Source organism: Aedes albopictus, chromosome 2, assembly GCF_035046485.1.
Source record: "Aedes albopictus strain Foshan chromosome 2, AalbF5, whole genome shotgun sequence".
Classification (NCBI taxonomy): domain Eukaryota; kingdom Metazoa; phylum Arthropoda; class Insecta; order Diptera; family Culicidae; genus Aedes; species Aedes albopictus.
Genome location: NC_085137.1, coordinates 431,190,293 through 431,211,013, shown reverse-complemented (window position 1 = coordinate 431,211,013; position 20,721 = coordinate 431,190,293). Strand labels below are relative to the sequence as shown.

At 37.9% G+C, this 20,721-nt stretch overlaps 1 protein-coding gene across 2 annotated transcripts in view; it reads left to right on the top strand.

Annotated features, from left to right (window-relative positions):
* Positions 1-20,715, top strand: part of LOC115265295 (uncharacterized) — a 326,298-nt gene extending 305,583 nt beyond the window's left edge. For both annotated transcript variants that reach the window (XM_029869785.2, XM_029869786.2), the window contains exons 7-9: positions 11,109-11,233; positions 19,614-19,830; positions 20,258-20,715. In XM_029869785.2, the coding sequence (XP_029725645.1) occupies positions 11,109-11,233; positions 19,614-19,830; positions 20,258-20,322 (407 nt within the window). In that variant the 3' untranslated portion in view covers positions 20,323-20,715. The remainder of the gene's footprint in view (positions 1-11,108; positions 11,234-19,613; positions 19,831-20,257) is intronic.
* The last annotated feature ends 6 nt before the right edge of the window (positions 20,716-20,721 follow it).

Here is a 20,721-nt window from a genome sequence, read left to right as displayed (position 1 = left end):
TTCCTAATAAATATTTTTGAATAAATTTGTCAAAGAATCTGCAGATATTATTATAGCTATCCTTAAAAGAAATGCTGGATAAATTTCTGGGGTAATACATCTAAGAATATCTGGAGGAAATCCTGAAGGAATCTCTATATAAACTCCTTCAGGAATCTCTTGTGGTACGGATTCCTGATAAAATCTATGGAGGATTTTTCAAGGAAAGCCGTGGAAGCTTTTCTACTGGAATTTTTGTGAAATTTCTAGAGGATCATTTAACGAAAACTCCGAAGGAAATTCTAGAGAAAATTCTGAAGCGAAGAATGAAAGCTGATCTAAAGAGCTTTCAAAAAAAAAATCTGTGAAAGATTTTCCGAAAGAAAAGTACATTCCAATATTATATGACACTTTTTCATGCATCTATAAGCGAAACATATTTCTATATTCACAAAGGGAATTTTTTCTGATATTTTAAGGGGCGTAAAACATCTAAAATCACATAGGCGATTTTCCTATATTTGACAGAGCGAAAAATGAAATTCCAATTTCACAAAAGTTCATAGCATTTGAGAGCACAATGAGATTTTTTTCTTATACAAATTAGGGCTCGAAACTCTTTTGCGCCTTTTCTGAGCAACAAAACACCAAAGAGATTTTTTACCACCCAGTAGGGGGAACACTTCCTAATTTCACGGAAAAGCTATTTTCTAACATGTATCGAAGCACCACATTAACCCAATGGGGTCAATATGACCCACACAGGCTCACTGAACGTGCACTACGCTATCGTAGTGAGGGTTAAAACAACAAAACATAAGTTGTTTTATTTGCGAGGGCGCTCATACTCAAACTATATACCTGTTTTTGTCAAAATGAACACTCAATCATTTCTTTTCATATAAGGCGTACTTTTAATCGAATTATTCAGAACTTCCTTCGAAGTAACTAGCTATCGTTCTTTATTATCCACACCAACAGAAAACTGCCAATTATTCCAATTGGCAACGCATTAATTGTGATAATAACATTCTACAGAGAGCGCCACTAAAGCACGCCTTGATTGCACGCAATGTCATTTCAACGCTATCGACGACGACTACGAAGCGGCCGACCTTGACCAGATCGGGGTAACTTCCGACCAATCATCAGCAAAAAGGCTGCAACTCCTTGTTCCGTTCATTCGTTCGTTGGCGACAACTCCCGGACACCTTCATCACCAACCAGACCGAAGCTAATCCCCCTGAGGCCGTGCTAAATTATTCATCTCCCACCATCCACCACTGACTGGGCCAGTATCAGCAATGTTTACGGTTGCTGACGGGACGACGATCTGCAACCCAGACCAGACCAAACCTGATCGATTTTTCGCGCTTAATCAGGGCGTGTTGAAATAATGACCGGTTATTAGGAAACCAAATTGCCATTTATGGTCATTTACGGGACCGTGGTGCTGCACCGACCAGCTTGCAACGGATGCAGCGGAAGGACATTTCTGTTGAACAAAGATGGTATTTTGTTCTTTCTGTACAATTCATTATCAAATGTGAATAAGGTTCTGCTCTCGATATGGGTTTCATTCATAAATTCCTAGCGAAACATCGAACGCTAGGTTGCTTATACAGTTTTATTGCCTTACAATACGCAGTACAAGGACGTAACTATGTATTACCTAAGATCCAACAGCTCGGTCTTTTATTTCGTTGGTGCTTAAAAATTGAAAAACATTATAGGACTACTAGTAATTACCGTTCTAGTACAATTTCACTTAGGCTTTATTAGGCTGTCGTGGGAATTGCTGGAGCTGCTGCCGTCAGTAGTTCAAATCTAGATTAAAATTGGTTCAAATTAAGGTTAAAATCATTATTGACAAATAACACTGTTCGACAAAAAAAAACTTTTGCCGTGATCAGAGACCCCATTAGTAGGGCATAAAAGCGCATGGAAAATGTAGAAAAATGCCATTTTCAAATTTGTTGGAGCACCCCTAGAAACTTTTTGAGATGAGTTTGAATTTTATTCATTTTTGGAGGTTCGACAAGAGCTTTAGAAATCATCATACAAAAAAATTTGAAATACAATATTTTTGAAATGCAGTTTTGTATACCGCTGAAATTTTCACAGATCTGAGAAGTAACTTTAATAAATAACTAGTCAAAATTTCAGCCTATTACGATATTCCGTTTCATTGATACATATCCGCGAAGGCTTAACTCTGACTTATATAGTGAAAATATTTTAGGTTTTTTTAATCTAATCCCATAAAGCACGCCCATATATATATCCATTTAAAAAACTTCTATGCGTTGATGCCGAGCAGCGTCAGTCTTTCGGATACTTCGAACGCCTCGGAATATTGGATGGATTTCCGCTCCAGTAGGAGAAAACGTTTCTTTACAAGTTCTCCACTAGGTCACTAGATGTGACATCCGTTTTCTAGTGTTAATGTATTTTTCAGTCTCTGACTGAAGAAGATGAAAATTGTATTTCAAACATCTGGTTTAACTAAGTATGATTCTAGAAAGCTACACGAGAAATTTTAGGATATGATTACAAAGGATCCACAGGAAGAAAGTTAGATTAATTCATTGAGGTCAGCATGTGTGTTTTAAGGAAAAACTTTTCCCAATAAATTTAATGTTCTAATTGCAGTTTTCAAAAACTTTTTTGTCGTTTATGAAACTGAACAAAGTTTATTGTAACATTTGACATCAAATGTTACTTTCATAATCATGTTTAAATACCAAGAAACTGCGATTTTGAATGCGATGGATTAGGATCACAATTCAGGCAAAATACACTTCGTCCACTTAGTTCAAGGAAGTATTTTGTTTTGATCAAATTTCGAGTCGTGCCCAAATTTAAATATCCAAATATCGCATATGGATGAGAATGCTTTTCAATGATTTGGTGTGTACCTAAGTAACCGTTACAGATTGCTTGACCTGGTGGATATCAAGCAGCTCCATGTTCTTAAAAATTTAAATGCGATGCAGAAAATATATTCAAATTCCAACGACCTCTTCATTGAAACAAATTTGGACTATTTGGACTAAATAAATTATATTAACTCGCCTTAGTGCCTATCCAGAAGCAGTATTTAACACTATATTAACAAATGGGGTCTAGGACTATTTAGGCAGGAGCACCTATTTTAGGCACTTGCTGATATAACTCAGTCAATTCCAAACCGATTGACTTCAATTGTTGCACATAGCTATAGTATCTGATAGTGTCTCAAAAATCAAGTCAATCGGTTCTAAATTGACTGAGTCATAGACACAAGTGCCTCTTCCCAAATGGTTCCAGACCCTATGCCGCTGGAGTTTATAAAGCAATTTTACAATTGTGGAGGACATTATTGAGCTTGAAATTAAGATTGGAAATAGTTTACTACATGACAAATTCAATTAATTTCATAAAAGTGTCTTCAATGGTAATGCCCCAATATACACATTCTGTATTGTGAAACTTACTGAAATGTGATGAAAACAACGATTACTAATAGTGAATGGAGAATGTTCTCATTTTTGGCTTGCATTTTTTTAGGATTGTATTGTTTTCAACAGTCGTGAACTTAAACCATGTTTTCTGCGCTATGCCAGCTTCAATTCATTGTATTGAAATAGGCTTGCTTTATTCAATAAAGTTATCGATTTTATCACCTTGGTATGGCTAGGAGGTTCTTCAAAACATTAAGTGAAAATAGACAACCCACGAAAACACTGGAAACGTTTTTTTTTTGTACTGATCGCAAAATATAAATGTATTAGATTTTATTTTTATTTTTACACAGGCTTACCACGTTAGTAATTTGAAAAATCGACCGGATTTTCTTCTCGAAAATTTGAATTCAATAATTTAGATCATAAGTGTAGCATTTCGAAGTCAAATCAAAGTAAAATAGTTATTTTATTATGATTAGATGAGGATAGGGGCTTGCTTTTTGTGATTAAATTAAGAGAAAACTTCAAGGATTTGTTTATATAAGTCATATTTGATTCTTTCTGGATATGTGTTGTTGAAATGGAATGTCGTAATATGCTGAAATTTTGACTAGTTATTTATCAAAGTTACTTCTCACATCTGTGAAAATTTCAGCGGTGTACAAAACTGCATTTCAAATATATTGTATTTCAAATGTGTTTATGATGAATTCTAAAGCTCTTGTCGAACCTCCAAAAATGAATAAAATTCAAACTTATCTCAAAAAGTTTCTAGGGGTGCTCCAACAAATTTGAAAATGGCATTTTTCTACATTTTCCATGCGCTTTTATGCCCTACTAATGGGGTCTCTGATCACGGCAAAAGTTTTTTTTTGTCGAACAGTGTAATTGATTTTTTCAATGAAATGTGGTGCAAATGTAAACTTTTTACCACTTTACGAAAAGCTAATACCCGTGGCTTTCATATACCTGAGACTTCACCGTAGTAAATTCTTTCCATGTGGGTGAAAAAATCAGTCAAAATTCCCGATGCTTCAGAAAGCCGCAATTTGGTTAAACTTATGATTACTTACCCTATCTAAAGTTTTATATTCACGAAGAAAATGTTCTCTTGAATCTACTTGAACAGTTAAAACGTAAAAGCCGTTCACGCATAGCCTCCGGTGAAAACCTTCTTTACCTAATTCAAATTTGATCACGCTTCTCTAGGATCCGCGATTCATAGTTCATAATCGGGATTTCAAACGCCCACTGCCGTCCAACAAATCGATTCTCATTAATATTTTGGATACACGTGCTTCCCCAACGTTACCTAATAATAACGATATTAATGCGAAACTCGACGCCTGAGCGGACTCTGTCCGTATCCCAAACGCAACAATGTTGCCGACATCCGAAAGCCGGGCGTTTGGAAACTGACAAGTTTTGACACTGACTTATGGAAACATGATAATTAGGGTGCGGACAGGGGACGGATAACATTTTTGACGACCATAAAGCACTTTTTTCGTTGTTCTCACGCACGATGGCACGGGTTCGTCGCTTAGGCCCTGCGGGAGACTTGGGTTCTCCGCAGTAGGACGGGGGTTTGATTTATAGGCAATAAATCTGAAGAGTTGAGATGGACTGAATGAATGAAGTTTCATCGCAGTTGCTGATTTATGTCCGAATGAAGGAAAACTATTGATTGTTCCATTGAAAGAAACCAATCAACAGGATAAAGGGAACAATGAGACACTTTGTATTGAAAATGATTGCCAAGCAGACGATTAACTTAGACATTAGCTCACAGCTTCTGATTCGCAATGCCGTATTCTGCACTCTGCAGAGAGACCCTCTACCGTCATTCGAGAAGATAGAAAATGAGTGAAAAGTAATAGCCACGAATAAAAAAGTATCTATTCATTTACAATCGAGCGCTTTTAATGAGAAAAGTGAGAAATTAGAATAAGCTGTAACGAATAATCAATGAAAAGCAAATTGGACATATAACCCATGTAGTCTCCATATTTTCATCCATTTCAAATCGTACTTTTATGTTTTTTACAGCTTTGAGAAGAGGAACACAAGAGGAACCCCTTGGTGGAACTCTGATCTGGCGAAGCTCAGGAAACAATGTAGAATGAGTTGGAACAGACGACGTTCTGCTGGATCGGAGGCTTTCAGGTCGGCTCGCAAGACCTACCAGAAAGCTCTTCGGTCAGCTAAACGATCCGGCTGGAAAAACCTTTGTACAAATGTTTCCAGTCTGAGTGAAGCCAGTCGGTTGAACAAATCCTTGCAAAATCTAAGAATTTTCAAGTGAACGAACTTTGTTTACCAAATGGTGATTTCACTTCCTCTGATGAGGAAGTTTTGGAATGTTTATTCAGTACACACTTCCCCGGATGTGTGGATATTACATCTTCGGATGAACCTGATGTCTTGTAGTTATGATTCTTTAGCTTCGACTCGGAGTATCATAACTCTAAAATCGATTGAATGGGCACTTAATAGCTTTGCTCCTTTCAAATCTCCTGGGGTAGATGGAATTCATCCTATTTTGCTTCAGAAGGGATTTGATCATTTCAAACATGTTTTGAAACAACTACTAGTTTGCAGTTTTGCTACAGGGTATATTCCCAAATCCTGGCGGGATATTACAGTAAAGTTTATTCCGAAAGTGGGTCGTGCGTCGTATGAAGAAGCAAAGAGCTTCAGACCTATCAGTTTGACCTCTTTTCTTCTGAAATGCTTAGAACGCATTGTCGATCATCACATCCGTGCCGTGATGTTCATCTGGCCAATGTGCCTCTTCATGTGAACCAACATGCTTACCAATCTGGAAAGTACACTGTGACTCTTTTACACTAAGTTATTTACGATATCGAGAAGGCATTCGCTCAAAAGCAACCCTGCTTGGGTGTTTTCTTACACAGCAAATAATTCTGTAATATCCAGGCGCGTAATTTCTGGCGATGTATCCATTTTTGAACGTAATTTCATTCGGTTACATCGTTTTCCAACATTAATCACAATCACTATTGTACACCCTGGTTGGCACCGGAAAGTGTCAACAAACCCATTCCAGCAAACACTCAGAAGCAGTATCATATTTATCATCTACCTCCCAACTCGGTGAAATAGCCGAGAGGTAAGGGATACGCCTCACAATCAACGGATCAGTGTACGAATCCATGTCAATATTTTACTTATATATGATTCATCAATCGTTCTGGTTCTAGCGATTGCTAGACCAGACCCACTTTCAAGCTGTGGCGGCTGATTTGCTGTGTAGAACGGATGTAATTTGTACATCAATTTCACGACGCGACTGATTTTTTTGCTGTGTAGATATCGAGGATGCCTTTGACAACGAGCATTTCGATGCCATATTGGAAGCCGCACGGGGTCATGGTATATCTCCAATGATTTCCAATTGGATTCACCAAATGCTCAAAAACCGACATCTCTTCGCGACATTGCGTCAAGCGGCGATTAGGAAATTGAGTGTTTGTGGATGCCCCCAAGGGGGAGTCTTATCACCACTTTTATGGAATCTCGTAGCAGATACGCTATTGAGGCAACTCAATAATAGCGGTTTTACTACTTATGATTTTGCCGACGACTACCTAACATTGTTAGTCGGTATGTGCATCAGCACCCTTTTCGACCTGATGGAAAACGCTCTTCAGGTAGTTGAGGGTTGGTGTCGCCAATATCCCTTTCGGGACGACAGCAATCGTGCTGTTTTTCGGCATTGGTTTTACACATTTTTTTCAATTGTTTTTCCCTCAAAATATGTGATGTAAATAATTTTTATGATCGAGTTATTACTCTAACTTGTATTTCTGAGCCTCAGCTTTGATTGGAATTGTTTATAAAAAACGCCACAATAAGTTAAACAAAAAGTAAACAATCACCCTAGAAGTTCAAAAAAATGTATCTGTCGTATTTTTATAAATATTTGTTTAATCCAGGTATGCAGGAATAAAAATCGATAGAAAAGAGTAGTTCTGCCAAACGGCGAAGAAAAAGTGGTGCTTTGTTGAAAAGCACAAGATTTCTGGGTGGTCAAAGTGGGACCAGCACAATTGTGCTGTTCCGTCCCCAAGGCGTTCCAAGTTCCATCGGAAATTGCCTATTCTTAGGCGTTTTATGGTATAGAAGATTGATTTTAATTAATTAATCACTACAAAGTGTTAGTTTGTAAAAACTCAGACGTATCATTTCAACTCAAGGAACACGATATCAGCTTGTACGAGTTTTTTTAAAGAACATTGAATACTTGGGTGAATAATATTACTCCATATTATCGAAATCATGAATTAGATTGGAACAGGGATTTGCTGTTCTTATTATCTTCTTCTTATTCACTTCTATTATTTAAATACCCTGTCAAGCTGATCTCGTGTTCCTAGATTTAAAATTATACGTTTAAATTTCTACAAACTAACACTTTGCAGTGATTTAATAATTACAATAACTCTTCTGTACCATAAAAGTAGGCAATTTTTAGCAATTACTTAGAGGACATCGACCGGCTTGAGGACGGACTAGCACAATTGTGCTGGTCTTAATTTGACCCCAAAAAGTGCATAGGTTGATAAAGTAGCCAAAGTAAAGAAAGTTTTATTCTACAGGACGTTAAGTTTTTAAGAGAAAATTTGAGATAATCATTCTTTTATGGTCCGTCACGAAAGGGACATGGCCTTTCGGTAAATTCAAGTAAAACATCTATTGTTCTTTTCACGGAAAAGCGAAACCGTAATGGTGTTCGACCATTACGTCTCTTGGATTCTGAAATCAATTTGACTGAACAAGTAAAGTACGTTGGAGTCATTCTTGATTCCAGGCTTTCCTGGACACCTCATGTTGAGTTCAGAATCAAGAAAGCTTGTATGGCCTTCGGGCAATGCCGGCGAACCTCTGGTACAACTTGGGGTCTAAAACCCAAGTATATCAAATGGATTTACACAACTCTTGTTCGTCCAATATTGACCTATGGATGTCTTGTGTGGTGGCAAAAGGGCGAAGTGAGAACGGTCCAATCAAAATTAGGCAATTTCCAAAGGATGTGCTTAATGGCGATGTCTGGAGCGTTCTCTTCAACTCCCAAGGCAGCGCTCGAAGTTGTCTGTTGCTTGACGTTACCCCACTACACATTCATCTCAAACAAGAAGTACTTTGTTGCACTTACCGTCTATGGGTAATTGGTTTACTAGAGGAAACTCCTGTGAACCGCAGTTCAACACACACACCTCGTTGTTTCCACTTTTGGTGAATTGGGACAAACTTGTCCTTGCTCCAAGTGATCTTACAATTGCTTGTAATTTTCAATATAGGACATTTTCCACGAAATTCCCTTCCCGGGAAGAGTGGACATCTGGATATCTGGAGAGAAGTATTTCGGACGGCATCGTATGTTACACTGATGGCTCCCTTCTCGAAGGTCGAGCAGGTGCTGGTGTTTATTCTCGTGAGCTAAGGCTGTATCAGTCTTACTCACTTGGTAGACACTACACCGTTTTTCAGGCCGAAATCTTTGCTCTTATATACGGAGTGCAATCAGCACTTCAGCAGCACGTAATGGGCAAAGTAATATACTTCTGTTTAGATAGCCAGGCTGCTATTAATGCACTTGCTTCGGCCAACTCTAGGTCGAAGATAGTAATCGCTTGTCGAACTCAAATCGAGGAGCTGAATTCAGCTAACGCTGTTCACCTTGAATGGGTACCTGGCCATTCTTCCATCGCTGGAAATGAAATGGCTGATGAGTTAGCCCGCACTTGAGCATCACATGACTTTATTGGCCCTGAGCCAGCTATTCCGATATCGAAGTGTTGGGTAAAGCTTCAGATTCACACCTGGGCTGCCACTCAGCACAAACAATATTGGAATAGTTTGGAGTCATGTCGTCAAACAAAATTGTATTGTACTGAGCCATCTCTAGGAGTGGCGAAGTATCTAACAAATCTGCCAAAGCAGAATAGCAGCATGCTGGCCACTGCCGACTCAGCTATCACATGACGAATATTCAACAAGCTGATTCATTTGCCTGTGATAGCTGTGAATCCGATTATGGAACTTCGTATCATTTAATATGTAACTGTCCAGTTTTTGCGCAACTGAGTTTGCGAGTACTCGGAAAACACTTATTAAGTGAAACTGACTTCAGAAACCTGAATCTTCAGGACGTACTGTTGTTCTTGACTCGCTGTGGTAAAGAGCTGTAGGCTCTCTTTACGCTTTATGCGTTATCACAGTCAGTGCCCTTCTCAGGGCGCTGTTTGAACCCATTGTGGTACTCTTTTGCGTTATTACAGTGTCCTTTTCAGGACGCTATGTTAGCCCATTGTGGTACGCTTATGCGTGTATGACGATCCTATTCCCTTACCTGTCCCTTCCCCTGTCCTACCCTGTTTCCTTCCCTTCTCCGTCAGGTAAATGAGGAATAGGCTCGTGTTCATGGCGATGGCACAAATTTCCCAAATGGAGGAGAACGTGCCTCTGGAGCCGACCTACTGATACCTGATACCTGATAGAATAAGCTGTAACGAATAATCAATGAAAAGCAAATTGGACATATAACGTACTTTTATGTTTTTCACAACATTAAGAATTTTAAAAAGAATGGAGTCCTTTGTTGAACTTTAAGTTTTGACTATAAGTTTTCAATATTACTTCTTTTTCATTTTTTTTTTTATTTAATATCTGGTTTCTTGTGCGCATTAATTCGATGCTGTTTTAGTAAAAGTTTGGGTAACTGTGTTGTAGAAATGTTGCGAGAAATAATACAACAACGCAGTTACTCAAACTTTTGCTCAAACAGCATCAAATTAGGAAAGAAATCATAATGCTCACTCTGTTTGCACCATTTTATTGCAGAAACGTAAAATTGATCATCTCACCATATAAAAATCCATCCAGCTCACCACTTTCAATCTAGTCTTCCACTGTTTGCGTCCTATTTTGATATAGCTTTCCATAAGTATAAGTAACATTTCTAAAATCTCATTTCGCACAATCTTCGCGCGAACGAGCGATGAAAAGCTCATAAATTTTTTAATCCTGCAATACATATGATAATGACTCACGTAACCAAAACTTCTCAAAAACCATTTCGTCCGATTCTTGTCGCCCATGCTTTTGTCAGGTCAAAATTCAAACCCAAAGTGCAATTCGCACCCTTTTGTTGAAGTAACCTTCCCATCGTCAGATCAAAAACACCATTCGAAAAGAATTGAACTTTGATTTCGTTTGGTCTTCTTCGATTCAAACATCCCGCCGTTCATCCTGTGAAAATTTATCTCGATCGTAAAATTCTTCGCCTCCAGCATCAAAGGGAGAAGGGATTGATCGCCGAAAAAAAAATCTAATTGATCGTCTGCGTCTGGGGGAGATAAATCCAGCCGGAATGATCCAGCCAGAGAAGAGCATTCAAATTGTGTCCACCGTCGTTAATTCGGGCATAAATTTTGCAATGCCCAATGCTCACGCTCTCGGTCGAGCGATCGGTCGGTCATCAAGTGACGAGGGAGTTTTATCGTTTTATGACCATATGTCTCGCATCGTCTCGCTCGTCTCGCGATTCGCGATTCGCGATCAGTTCAAGCGAACAAAACAAAAAGAAAAATGAACGCCAAACCGCCAAACCGAGTGGAATTTATCGATTCATTAAGAATTTTATATCCATCATTTCAGAAACCGCCACATGTGATACGATCAAATGCAAGGACCGGCAGCAGTGCCTGACCGATCTGCAAACCCATAAGCCCCGGTGCGTGAGCTGCAGCTACAAGTGCCCCCGGGTCAAGCGGCCCCAGCAGGTGAGTAACGTCGATTTTCGAAAATGTCAGAGGAAGGGATTATTTGAGCGGTGGAGATCATCGGTGATGTGCGGTCTAGACTGGCTTTGAACCAAATGACTAATGGACAAATGTCAGATTTTCGCTGACAGCTTAGTTATAAATTTTTATGATTGAGTACAACAAGAACAAAAATTAGGTGATTGTAAAATTGCTGAGCATCATAAGCATGATCTTTAATTATAGATCACATTAAAACAAAAATAAACAATTAGTCTGTCTCAAAAGTAAGCCTTATGTGTCACCAACAAAAAAAATGAGTAAAATCTCAATGTATATAGCAAAATATGCAAATTTGCTGTTTTTAACCGTTAGCGATTAAGTATGCAACTATTTTTTAAGCAACCAATAATGGTTTGGATTAACACCAAAATAATGTATTTATTCAGATTTACGGAAAATTACAGTAAAAATTACTGCAGGACTTCGTATCGAAACATTTGACTAACAATTCTGGAGATATTTCTTTTATATTTTGAAAAAAATATAATTGAAACGATTGGTGACATTTCAAACGGTTTTGTTAAGAATGCTTTGCAGAAACTGCTGGTCGAATTAATGTTGATATTTTTCTTGCTTTTGATTCACTTTTGGAGAAAAGTTTAAGTACTTTCGTCAAACATTTAAGGTTTAAATCAACGAAAAATTTCTATTGGGATTTCCGGACATTTTTTCATAGCATTCATCCTAAGCGAATTACTAAAGTAGTTTCCAACAGAAATACGTCAATATTCATATGCCTGCATCGATCTCGTTATCATTGAGTTGTCTGGGCCTCCTACCGTCGAACGAAGCACAAACCCGAAAACATAAATCAGAAAACCCGCCAAATGCGCCTGCGTGAATCTTTATTATCTTTTGTAGCTGTCTTGTTCCATACTCCAAAACATCAAACTGAGAAAACGGGTTTTAAGTTTCAGTCTTGTATGTAATAAAAACATCAAGTGAGATCATCAAGATAGCGTTAAATTTGGAATTTTTCATTGAAGAATCAACAAAAAAATTAACGTTCAATTTAAGGTACACTGAGGCAAATTAAAACGGGTGGGGTAAGGTTAACGGGTATACACGATGTTATCTAATCATGATAATCGATTCGAATGTCATAACACATAGTTTTTGCGTCAAAGAATCCTTTGGTAAAGAATAAGTTTCTAAATGGTATTGAAATCCTTTTCAATACTTCGCGTTCCATTTAGCCTCTTTTGACTTTAAAAAAAAGCTTCGGAGGGACTAACAATTTTCAGGATTCTTTCGGCATAGGCTGTTCCATTTCATGAAAGATTTCCAGCATAAGCTTTATAATGTTCAATTTTACAGATGATACCAGTATTTCCAGAGAATGTCCAGGATTCACACAGAGATTATAGGCATTTGCGGTGAAGGGCGCATATCCTCGTTCTTCAATTTTAATTTCTCATTTCTTACTACTCACTTCTGATTCTGCCTTGCTCACTTCTTACACCTCATCGATTTACACTTTGTGCTTCTTATTCACTTTTGCTTGCATTTGAAATCGGGCGCAAACTGGCGGGTAGGTATATGAGCTTAAAAAATGAGATGTTTTTAAGTTTGTGACCCCAAACCAGAGAAGAGTCAGACAAAAGAAACACAAAACTAGAAACAAAGTAGGCGCCGTGATTTCTCTTTATCCCTACTGGTAACAGATAATGACATGATCTCAAAAATTCTTGTTAGAGACAAAACTGAAGCTGATTTTGTTACGTACTTTTCAACTAGTGAATAATAGATTATTACTAACCCGAAATCGAAACTGTTTGATGGAAAATCTTCAACAGTGTTACAGTGTTTACCGACTCGAAGTTACCGCTCGAAAATCGCTTATTTTTATCCTATGTATTCTGTTCAAGTTTGAACAAACTTATGTCGCATTGGGTGAATTGTCGCAACAAATTCAGGTTGTGACATTCTCATTATTGTTACGCGATGGATGGATTTTGATTCAGTGCCCCAAACTTTTGATCGAGAGTGTATGTCACAAAAGAGTCATAACAGCGCAAGTTTTTTGGTGGACACTAGCCATTGTCAAGTAATTCTAGATTAGAGTCAAAATTACATAATTCTAGCTCCTGTGCAATAAAAAAATTGTGCTGCCGTGACTTTTCTGCGACAAGAGGACAGATCGGTGAAGTACTAGATTTGTAGTAATGAGCAGAATTTTAGTATGGTGAGAAGGTCAATTCTCCGTTTCTGCAGTGAAATGGTGCAAAAAGCGTGGGTATTAGGATTCCTTGCCTAATTTGATGCTGTTTGAGCACCATTGCTTCACGATCTTTACTGATCATTTCTCACTGCTTATTGCCTATTTCTCACTTTGTACTGCTTTTGTTTCACTCCTCACTTTTCACTACTCTAGACATGGACTCACTCGTGGATGGACTCAAGGAATCGATGCTCGGAACCGAGTTTGTAAACCATGCTTCTTTTTATAAGAGTTATGACTCACTGATGTCCATCACAATACTTGGTACCGAAGTCATTCCGGATTGTCTTGGGGTACCGAAATTGGCCACATACTTTGCAGAACGTATACCGCAAGATCCCGATGAGATAGAAGAAAATTGTCTTCGGTAAATCTATTCTACAGGGTAATGGGTAGTACGCAGATCGCAAGAAATTTCTTGGGCTATCACGATGCGAGTACAATATGGTCAAGGGATCGCTCAAGAAATTGGCAAGAGTCGCTTTATTCCGGATCCTAGTACGGAGCTGAAACGAAACGTCAAGTTAAAGGGGGCTTGCTGTTAAATTTCTTGACCATTCCGGACACGGGAAAATAATACACTGAACGAAAATAACTTGAGCGATTCCGTTTGAAGTACATACCTCGCATAAGGACTAGTCGGTAACGGCGACTATGGTTCAAAATTTGTCCGCTAGGCGGTGACAAAAATATTTAAATCCCTGTATCTCAGAAACCTGATGAGATAGAATGATTCCGTCTTTGGGAAAGTTGTTCAGCAAGCTAGAGAATCTCACCGCAGCTGGCACAAACGTTTGCTGTAGGAATCGACACTTTTTTTTATCTGTATTAACGAGATTTTTAGCCCTAGGCTAGTTCATCTCGGGACCCACGCTTTACTTCCCTTCCGAAGGAAGAACTCACATTTTGCGAGTTTGTCGGGAGTGGGATTCGATCGCAGGTCTTCGGCGTGATAGTCAAGTGTTCTAACCATCACACCAGGTCCGCTCCACAAGTAATCACGTTGTTCAAGCCGTTATACATGTATAAATCAATGCTGGATGTCCAAAAGAAGCAAATGGTAGTCTACATTTTCATCCGAAAGTACTGGAATTTATATAATTTGTTGAGTTTGTTTCTACACAGCGTTTTGTAACTGTGGTTCTGAAACGTGGACCAAACGTATCTTTTGGAATTTACACTTCCTCTAACAACATCCCAATTCCGTGACACGTAGGCCTAAGTGGACGTAGAGGTCTTTACACCATTCTTAGGTGTCCAACTAATCTTCCTTTCCCATCCCTCAGCTCTCAAAAGGACGTGGCCAGGATAGCACTCAAATCTCGATCGTTGGAGGATTGCGACAATCTCGTCTTAGAGTCAATAATTAGCCCCAAATCTATTTTTTTTTTCGTGAATTTTAACTTCTTGTATCTTCACTCCTCGTTTGGACCCGAGGAAATCATTTCATGAACACAGGAATCATTATCCAGTTTATCCAAGATTACAACAGCGTTGCCTTTGTCTGCTCTCGAATAAACGACATTTCGAGCTCTCAGTTGTCGGATTGCACTCCACGTCTGGAAGCTCATTTCCTTCTCACTATTTCGTCCATCTGCCACCTTCAAAAGGCGATACTCAACGTCAGCTTTCTCGATATTTTTTTAAGAAATTTCAAATTTATTATGGGGCAGCCGTTTTTATTTACGAAAAAAAAATCTGTTTTTACCCTTCTTACACCCATAAGAATAAATATCGCTCGAAAAACCGACTTTCGATCCGAGGCCCGGAGGGCCGAGTCTCATATACCAATGAACTCAGCTCGACGAACTGAGCAAATGTCTGTATGTGTGTGTGTGTGTGTGTGTGTGTATGTGTGTATGTGTGTGTGTGTGTATGTGCGTTACAAAAAAAAGTCACGCACGTTTCTCAGCCGTCTGTCAACCGATTTGAGTTCTCTTGGAAGCAAATGAAAGCTACTACATCCTAGTAGAACGCTATTGAATTTTTTTTCGATTGGACGTTTGGTTACCGAGATATCTCTCGAAGAGTACTTATGAGTCATGCATCTAAACTTTTTACGATTTTTGACCAAGTGTATCATAATAAATATTTCAGCCGTTTGTCAATCGATTTGGGTTCTCTTGGGACCAAATGAAAGCTACAGCATCCTAGTAGATCGCCCAGAAATTTTATTTCGATTGGACGTTACCGAGATATCTTTCGAAGAGTACTTTGAAGTAATATAGGTTAGCTTTTTGAGAGATTTTTGACATTTAGCATATTGATGAATATCTCAGCCGTTTGTCAACCGATTTGAGTTCTCTTGGCAGCAAATGACAGCTACAACATCGTAGTAGAACGCTCTGAAATTTTATTTCGATTGGACATTTGGTTACCGAGATATCTTTCGAAGAGTACTTAGGAGTTATACAACTAAACTTTTTGAGATTTTTAACAAAGTGTATCATACTAAATATCTCAGCCGTGTGTCAATCGATTTGGGTTCTTTTGGCACCAAATGAAAGCTACAACATCCCAGTAGATCGCTCATAAATTTTATTAGAATTGGACATTTGGTTACAGAGATATCTTTCGAAGAGTACTTAAGATTTATTCAACTAAACTTTTTGAGATTTTTGACCAAGTGTATCATAATAATATCTCAACCGTCTGTCAACCGATTTCGGTTCTCCTGGCATCAAATGAAAGCTATAACATCCTAGTAGTACCCTATACAATTTTATTAGGATTGGACATTTGGTTATCGAGATATCTTTCAAAAAGTACTTGGGAGTAATACAGGTTAACCTTTTGAGAGATTTTTGACCAAGTGTATCATAATAAATATCTCAGCCGTCTGTCAACCGATTTGGGTTCTCTTAGCACCAAATGAAAGCTACAGTATCCTTGTAAAAGGCCCTGTAATTTTTTTTTTTCGATTGGACATTTGGTTACTGAGTTATCTTTCGAAGAGTTTTTCAAAAAATTCCTTTTTTAATTATTATATTCGTTTGTTATCTTGCATGAGCTTTTGACCAGTCTATGAGAAATTAATGTTCAATCAATAATGCTGACCTCACATAAAATGTATGTGGTTATTGTTTTCAATAAAATTATAAATAACAAATTACAAATAAACAGGAATTCTATGAAAACTAGCAATATGTTAAATGAAAGTTTTGAATTTATATATTCTGGGAAAAATGCGAGAACTGGACAGCCAAAATAACTAGCTAATTCCAAAACTGATTAGCATAGTAGATATATTATTATTGTCCTTTTTACACCATAACCATAAATACCAAGTACTTCAGAGCTAATTTAATCGACTGATTAAGAGATATTAGACAAACTGTATCTCGTTGATTTTGTTATCCATTTGTTAATCGATTCAAGATCTTTTGGCAGTTAACAAAAGATACAATATTCCAGAATATGTAAGCTATTTTTTTTTAATTTCACACGAGATTCTAGAAGATGTCTGGCATTTCTGGTAGTTTAGTCCATAGTCCATGATGCTATTTTGGAAACCAATCCACTAGATGCCAAATCCACAATATTTTCTAGAACTTTTGGTCCATCACACAAAATAAATATGTTAAATACAAATAAGACAACAATCGTTTTAATAAGTGTAAGAAGGGTTCTGTTCACCATAGGTGGATTAAATCGGGTTTTTAATGGAACTGTTGATTTTGGCACTTTCCGACGTTTTTTTTTAATTTTTCAAAAATCTATTATTTATGGAAAATTTTAATTTATTTATGCATTTTTTTTTATTTGTTTATGGAACTTTCGTTATTTATAACTGATTCTACCCTTCATCACTGCGACTTTTAGAATTATTTGTGAGATTTTTTTTTATTTAATTGTCTTCCATTTTGAACAGTTCAAATTTTTACATGACAACTTGCGCCATCTAGCAGCTTCATCGCCAACTAATTAGAGATTGTATTTGATCACTTTCTTTAAGAATGTTGAAAACAAAACTTTTCAATTTACATTAAGATCACGTTATAGAGAAACTCACAACTTTTCTTGACAACTAGCGCCACCTAGCAGCATATTCCCTAACTTTTAGTTAATCACCAGATTGAAGGCCGAAGACGACCCTTTTTTTATCTGTTATGGATCCCGAGTTATTGAATATTAAAACTTTATGTGACAACTAGCACCATTTAGTGTTAAGATCATCAACTAATTCGTAAATCACCGGATTGATTTTTTTAACAACTTCGTCAGAGATAATGTCCTCTGATCTCTATCTGATTTGGAACCCATGATGCATCGTTCAAAGCAGAAATAAATTAAACATGTTTATATTAGTGCTGATTAATCCGACGTGAAATTAACCACAAATAATGATTTCTGTGAAATTAACAAAACTAATAATGAGAATCATGAGTTTTCACGAAAAAGTCATGTAGATTTTCATGCTTTTCCCCTCCATATAACGAACACTTACATTTTTCTCAATTTGCACTATTTCTGGAAAGTAAGGCTGAAGCTGCAACAACACATTTAGGGGATTCACTCATCAGATTAAACAGCTGCGTAAGTCATGATTATCCAGGTTATTTGAAATGTTTCATGACATTGCAAATGAAATAATCATAGATTGACTTGGTGATCGCGGCGTTTGATCAGGATAATATATGTATAATAAGCAGAGTACGCTGTTCAATGAATCTTCCTATTGATTGAAGTGATTCCGTAGTTTATCCCGAGTTATTGAATTTTATAACTTTACGTGACAACTTACGCCACTAAGAAGCGAAATCATCAACTAATAGATAAATCGCCAGATTGTGTTTGCGCTTCTGAACAACTTTTCCGAAGACGGCACTTTTCTATCTGCTTTGAATCCCGAGATATTAGAGCCTAAATCTTTACTTGACAAATAGCACCACCTAACGGCTAGTATAGCTTCTGTATAGAGGCATTATACGTTATCGGCCAAATTGCCAACTAGTCTAGCGAATGAAAATGTCATGTCCAAGCCAACAACTTTGCGAAGACACCTCCCATCTAAATTATCACATTATAAAGATACACAAATATGTGTTTGCTCACTAGCGCTGCCTAGCGGATAAATGATGCCCGTGACCAAGTCAACAACTTTTCCGAAGATACCAAACTTGTATAAAGTTAAATTGAAAGAATATTTACGAACCAAATTATCCCATTTTTATAAGGTACTTGCGTCTCCATCCAACGGCGGGTGATGACGACCTAGACGGCTGTCACCACCCTCTTCCGCACGCAAAACGTGCAGTGATGCCAATTAAAGGAGTTAGAAATCATACATTTAGAATGTTCATTATTTCGAGATTTAATAACGCCCTAAATTGAAGTGTATCGAGAATAATGTCTTCTCACAAAATGTTCAATTATGTAAGTCCTAAATCTTCAGAGGGGGAGAGAATTTTTAATGCGACTTAAATATACATTTTCTTCAAGATTTTAAAAATTTTGATTTCCTCTTACCTGAAAATTATAATTCCCATATGAAACTTCAAGTCGAGTGCGGACTAGCTTAACTCTTCAGGACACGCGTAATTGTAAAAAGTATAATACTACCAAAAAAACTTCGCTTGTCGCCCACAGTGCGAGCGCGGTGTAGTTTTAGCATCAGGCACGCGTCCAGAAAGGTTAACGATTTGAGATTTTAGATTTTTTTTATTATTTTGTTGGGTTTCATTTGAGTCCATTTGCAACCAATTGTGACTATGCGGTTTTGTGCATTTGAATCTTTGGAAAAATCAACACGGCCTAATGTTCCAGTCAAGAACTGAAACCGTATGTCACAGACGGTGATCATGAAGGTGAAAAAATTAGCAAACCCAAACTGCCAGTGGAACCAGTAAATTTTCCTAAGTATTTTAAAATATTATGCACTTTATGCACACAACTCTCAACTCAACAGATTTGAATTTTTTATTCATCGAGGAACCCAATTAAGCTACTACAAATTCTCACCTAATCTGAGCAAATCGATCAACCGCGAAATCCTCCAGACCTAATCCAACCAAAGGCCACACAATTAATTGCCATCGTTTAAAACTTATCGCTCCGAATTTATGAGTCTGCGCAGAAGACTAATCAATTGTCTAATTTACATCCCAATATTTGCAGACTCGCAAGCTGGGCAATGGTGGAAATGGTGGTAATCCCCACCACCAGCAGCAGCAGCAGCAGCAGCACCGCCAATCACAACAGCACCACCAGCCGGCGAATGTCAAACTGTGCGGCACCAACAACCACACCTACCACTCGTGGTGTCACATGTTGCGGGACTCGTGCAACACCGGATTCTACATCGACGTCCAGTATAACGGAGTGTGCAGCTTCGGTAAGGGCTATTGTTTGATAAATAACTCGTTTTATGCTTTGAGGGAAGTGGAACCATCTTGGCAGGGCTCCTATTTTAGACACTTTTCAGCTATAACTCACCCAATTTAAGCCAATTGACACATTTTTGGGACTCGGTGAGATACTAATAGTCTCTAGCCGTGTACAAATTGTCAAATCAATTGGTTTGTAATTGGCTGAGTTATAACGAAAAGTGCCCAAAATACCGGCCACTGCTCAAGTGTCGGCTCAAGTGTTGTCGGAAGATATAGGAGCAGATATATCAATTCTTACTACTTCTTGCATGCAATAACATCAAAGTTTTGAAACCAGTTACCATATCGATGTCTAACGATCTATTAGGCAGGAGTTGCCTAGAGGTAGGCAATCGAAACATTCATATCTAATACTGTTTCTTTTCGTTGTAGATCGAAGTGCAGTATCGTCCACCGTTTTGACACAATCGACCAGTGGCGGCAAAAACAAACCATAGCACCGCCAGATGTCGCGCAAGCTGGCAACACTGAAGAAGGTGGATCCCGCCGTTTGGCAACTGTTGGCTTGAAACTTATACCAAAAACAATACAAACAAACTTTTATTCGCAGTAGTAGTTGATGTTACAAACATGTAAAAAGTAGATTTTAGCGCTCAGTGTCTATATAGGTATTTATGAAGTACTTCCCCCAAGATTCAGTCACACCAAGGCCGAAAAGTAAGATATGCGGAAGCAAAACAAAATCGTTGTATAAATTTTTCATCGATCGGTTTTAATCTCTCCTAGTGGTTAATGTTTATGTATAAAGCGATCCGACTTGAATGAAACTGTATTGAATATATTTAGCGCCTGGTGACGCCATCTATTTATATCCACTTTGAAAAAGAAACCAGAAT